General features: G+C 39.2%; 1 protein-coding gene across 1 annotated transcript; it reads right to left on the bottom strand.

The window, feature by feature from the left end:
- Positions 1 to 376: 376 nt before the first annotated feature.
- On the bottom strand, positions 377 to 4,842 carry LOC306883880 (KIF-binding protein-like). The gene is made up of 7 exons (XM_079439378.1): positions 4,354 to 4,842; positions 4,136 to 4,234; positions 3,308 to 3,387; positions 3,034 to 3,217; positions 2,652 to 2,745; positions 1,628 to 1,740; positions 377 to 1,545 (listed from the first exon to the last, which is right to left on the bottom strand). The coding sequence occupies exons 1-7, from the start codon at positions 4,783 to 4,785 to the stop codon at positions 667 to 669; spliced, it is 1,881 nt and encodes a 626-aa protein (XP_079295504.1). The 5' UTR covers positions 4,786 to 4,842; the 3' UTR covers positions 377 to 666.
- Between the last annotated feature and the right edge of the window lie 504 nt (positions 4,843 to 5,346).

A 5,346-nucleotide genomic window follows, 5' to 3' on the forward strand; every position in this document is an offset into this window, starting at 1 on the left:
TTCTGAATCAGGAGAAAAATATGCACAGATTAAGCACTGTTGATTTTGATGTAAGAGGACAACTGCAGATGGACTTAAAGCTAAAACACCTTAATGATGAATTTGTTTCTTAAAAACACAGCTTTTCACTGCACAAAACGTTAATTTATGAACTAATTTAATAAAATAATTGATGTGATGTTTTTATCAGCTGTTTGGATGGCATCTGTTTACTTCAGATGAAGTGATGTAATGCTAAATTTCTCCAAATCTGTTTTTATGAATAAACAAACTCATCTACATCTTGGATGGTAGGAGTACATTTTCAGCAAATTTAGATTTTTGGTTGAGCTATTCCTTTAATATTTTGTCTTGACCGAATAAGAAAACAAAGAATGGCATTTATGCTTTTTTTAATGTTTATTGGCATGCAATGCTTTAATATTAGTACAGCTATATGTTAAATCTTGGGCCTGCTAAACATACCAGTCATAAAATTTGAAACAAACATTTTACTGCATTAAACACAATTGTACATTGTACTTTGAAAATAAATTAGTGACTGTAAATCATGCAGTTACATCGGTCCACAAGAGTATGTGATAAATGGTTCTACGGTTGAAGGAGTTTCTTACACTGTGGTCCTAGGAAAGCTCATTCGATATATCTAGGTCTGGCAACAGCCCGTTAGTTGCAGGAGGCAATTTTGGATCTAATCCTGTTTATCTTGAGAGGAAGCAGGGAGACCATCTCAATGCTCAACTCTAGCTCGGTTTCAACAGCCTTCTTGGCTTCTGGGTTCTCCTCACAGTATTGTACTACAAAGTTGTATGACTCCAGTGAGTGGCCGAGATTCTCCAGTTGGGTGGCCAGGTTACTGGAAATAAGCTTGGACTGTAATCTGGCAATACGGAATTTGGCCACCAGCGCCGGCCTCAGCAGGTCATCCTCAAGCTTTTCTGGAAACTTTCCCTCTGGTGAGCGGATGGAGTCGAGGAACATCTGATAATACTTCGTAGAGGAGGAACACAAGTGGTTAAACTTCTTTATGGTGTGCACATCTGGCTGATCCTGCTTGTCGGCTACAGCCAACTTCAGGTCCATCATCTCATAATAGGTTTCTGCAAGTTCAAACTGCAGCTGTCGGCAGATTAGCAAATAATATTGAGCATTCAAATCCTTGCAGATTGGCTCCAGAATGTCGACGCGACGTTTGTGCATCTTGCAGCGGCGTTCCAGATCTTGCTCAAAGAAGGCCAGGACCTTGAAGAGAGCGCTATGGTCCTGCAAGATCTCGATGTGATCTGTCACGTGACCATCCATTGCAAAAAACTCTTTGGCCTGGGCTACGTAGCTTTGACCCACCAGAAAGATGCTGCGGGCTTCTTCAAAGTCTAGTGGAAGCATGCTGCTTACTTTCTCTTCCAGGCTGCAAATGGAGTCAAAGGTATCGCTTGAACCAAAAAGGATGGCGCTTTTTCTTCCGTTCTCTTTTTCTTCCTCTTCATTCCGACGTGCCATCTTCAGTTCTTCCTGCCGATCTAAGTCTAGTTCTCCGATATTATCCTATGGAGCAATGGAAAATGCTTAGACAAGTCAAAGTAAAAAGTCAAAGCTCTCAAAATGTAAAAGAAAGAAGCATGGCTACCTCAAGAAGTTTTTTAGCATCTTGCATCAGATTAAGGCAATATTTAATCCAGCATCTGGCAATTTCGGCTCGCTTCTGCAGGAGCTCTTCACGTTTTTCACATTCAGCATCACCTTTGAGAACATTCAAAATAAATTATTGAAATCTATCATATAAATTCAAACCTACATGTATTAATTTTAATAAATGTGCTATAAGCTGGTAAATACTTTATTTGGGGACATTAGGATTTTTAATGTTTCCCATTTTAATCAATTTGAATGTGTAATTTATTCTTGTGATGTCAAAGCTGAATTTTCAGCAGCCATTGCTTCAGTTTTCAGTCGCATGGTCCTTTAGAAATCCTTCTAATCATTCTGATTTCCTGCTCAAGAAACATCTTTTATCAGAGTTGCTTAATATTTTTTGTGGAAACCATTTTTTTTTATTTTCAAAAGAACAGCATTTATTTGTAATAGTAATATTTTGTAACATTACAAATGTTTTTACTATTAATCAATTGAATGCATCTTTTCTCAATAAAAGTATTATATATATATTTTTTTTTAAGTACTGATCCCAGACGTTTAAACGTTATGGCGTTTAACAGCATTATAACACTTTTCTAGATCTTTCAAAGATGTTTACAAGGTATAACCTTCTCTGGACAAAACTAACTTACAGTCTTATCTCTATATGTTAGAGGTTCTGTATCATTGGCCAAAGTTGTACAAACCACAGTTTGTTGGTTTGTACAACCTCAGGATCTGACGAAATGCAAATCAACCGACAAGCATGAGTGTTACAATAACAGACAGATAGTGTTAAATGGCATTGTTTCAGTAATATTATAATCAAAAATACGGTATTATTACAGTGAACGTTTCACTATAAGTGAAACTAAGGCCACTTGTGAACGGCCTATATTTAGAGAGTTTTGTTTTCATTTAGCAACCACCACATGTCATTGAGTAAAGCAATGGAAGTGTAGGGAAATACACAATATCCAGCAACATACAAGAATGAACACCACACAGAAACTCACTTTCTTTGGCAGCTGCTTCTGAGGGGATTTCTCCTGCAAGAGTAGCAATTACACTAGCCGCAGCCAAACAGTGACGAGCCTCCATGTACCGTGTCTGTGATACAATGACAAGAGACACAAAGTTAATTACTATGACCTTGACTGCAGAATCATGGAGGTTATAATTAGGGATGTCCCAAGCCAATCTCAAGGATTGGGATCGGGCCAATTAAGTATTTTATTTGATCGGTATAGACTACCCAAAAGCTTGATCCTTATTTTACATCAGCTGTCATGCCGGTGTTGTGCAGTAGGTGGAAGTATGCACCTTCCAGTAGGTTTTCCAACTGCTATTTACAAAAAAGAAAAAGACACTGTGGAACACAAACTATATACATCATACCTTGGTGATGTAGTACTGTGACAGTGTGGCTGCATTAATGGCCCACTCGAGCGGCACAAACTGCTTGTACTCTAGCTGTCTCTGTAGTGTACTGTGACAGTACTGTCCAGCTCTCTCATACTGCTGCAGATTCTTATACACTTGAGCCAGATAATACAGTGTGTGCGTATATGCCATTTCAAACCTGTTGACACATATGGGGAAAAAGTGGGGTTAAAACATTTGTGGAAGCACAATAATGTTTTATATAGAGGATCATCGGGATGAATATTACCTTCTTATCTTCTCTTGTTGAGATAATTCTTCTCTCTCTTCCACGAAAAAGTCTTGAAGATCCAGTGGTGGTTGACCATCCTGATATGCATAAAGGGAAGAAATGTCAGCCCACAACATCATTAGCAACATGTATGTAGTTTTATGTATTTTTGCGACTTTTTGGAGCTCCTACATTTAAAGGGTTAGTTCACCCAAAAATTAAAATTCTGTTATTAATTACTCACCCTCATGTCGTTTCAAACCCGTGAGACATTCATTCATCTTCGGAACACAAATTAAGATATTTTTGATGAACTCTGAGTGCCCTTTGACCCTACATAGACAGCAATGCAACTGAAATGTTCACAGACCCAGAAACGTAGTAAAGACATCGGTAAAACAGTCCACAGGGAACGACATGAGGGTGAGTAATTAATGACAGAACTTTCATTTTTGGGGGCACTATCCCTTTAAGTGTGTGAAATTCACTGTGTGAAATACATCACTGGTGTCTAGGGGCCTGTTGCCTGTCCCAGTAAGATCAGCTTATGAAACCTGTCCCATTCACCGCATGATTTAGAAATTACTGTCAAGGTAAAAAATAAATAACTAATAAAAGCTTTTTTTTTTTATTATTAAAAACTTAAAAGATGTTGCACACCTAATGCACAAAAATAATCTTATAAATTTAATAAACTGGCCAGTAGAGTTCATAGTAAGAGTGCGTGATTTGGGACAATACAGCAACCTGAGGAGACGTCACAGCGACGTCATGCGGAACTCCAAAATACTACCGGTGTTGTTTAGGTTGTTCACTAGGTTTTGAGACAAAACGTGCCACACACACCTCTCTCATGTAGAGCAAATACATAGATTCGGCGATTTCCAGAAATCCTTGTGCTTTTTCGATCTCATCTCTTCCCGCCCATAAAATGCCGAGCTGATTCTGTCAAAAAACACAATACATACCATCATCAAAGCGAAGTAGTCAAGCACCAAACAACACATTTATTAAACTATACAAGCTTTTAGGAGGAAGGGCTCGTGCATGCAGTGTATATTCACCCGGGCCTGAATGAATAGCGAGACGTTCTCCCGTGTTGTAGTGCACTTATCGATGAGTTTCATGCAGTTCATCAGATGCTGCTCTCCAGCCGACAGCTCCTCGGTCTCTATGTGGTTCACACCGAGATAGTACTGCACCACCGCGAGTCTGGCAGCTCGCAGCCCGGCGGGAGAGTCTCCGGAACACGACTTCCCACATTCATCCACCGTCTGCCTGGACTCACAGTCTGCTTCATCGTCAGCCTCGCCCTCCTCCTCGATTTGAGTTTTTTTCAATGAACAATGGATTTCCTTCAACAGATCTCTAGCTTTGTATTTCGACCTGAAAGGGTTGTGCTCAGGGTCTTTTCTCGACTCTACTTCGGAGAGCTCCTGGGCCAGGCGAAATTTCTCGCACACGGTGCTCCAGTCTGAGCTCTGGTTGGCAGCCATGTTTTCTCTCTACACCCTCAATACCATGACTGAGATGAGACTCTTGAGCAAGGCACCGAACCCCTAATTCAGGGGTGGGCAAACTTTTTGACTCGAGGGCCACATCAAATTTTCCACATTAAGCGAGGGGCCGCATAATATATTTATTGACACTCACTTACTACTGTACTATGTATACTTGTACATACATGGCAGTTCCTTTCTTGTACCATCTCTACCTATTTTTATGAGCACTTTATGACACACATATATGTTGCATTGGTGTACAAGTCTATGTATAAGACACATTTTATCATTTCATTCAGAAATAATGTAAAATAAACGAAACGTTTACAAACATTAGAAACATGTTTTTATATTCCCTACACTCCACAAAAAGTCCTGTAAATTTAGCAGTGTTCAGAATAGAAAAAACAAACACAAATTATATACATATATAATTACATAATATATATATATATAGTTTTTTTTTTGGAAAAGAGTCGCTAGAGGGGGTCTGAAAAGTCGCTGCACTACAGGCTACAGCGCCATCTATTGGATTTTACTGATATTGCATATTGG

This window comes from Barbus barbus (genome assembly GCF_936440315.1).
Source record: "Barbus barbus genome assembly, chromosome: 18".
NCBI lineage: Eukaryota > Metazoa > Chordata > Actinopteri > Cypriniformes > Cyprinidae > Barbus > Barbus barbus.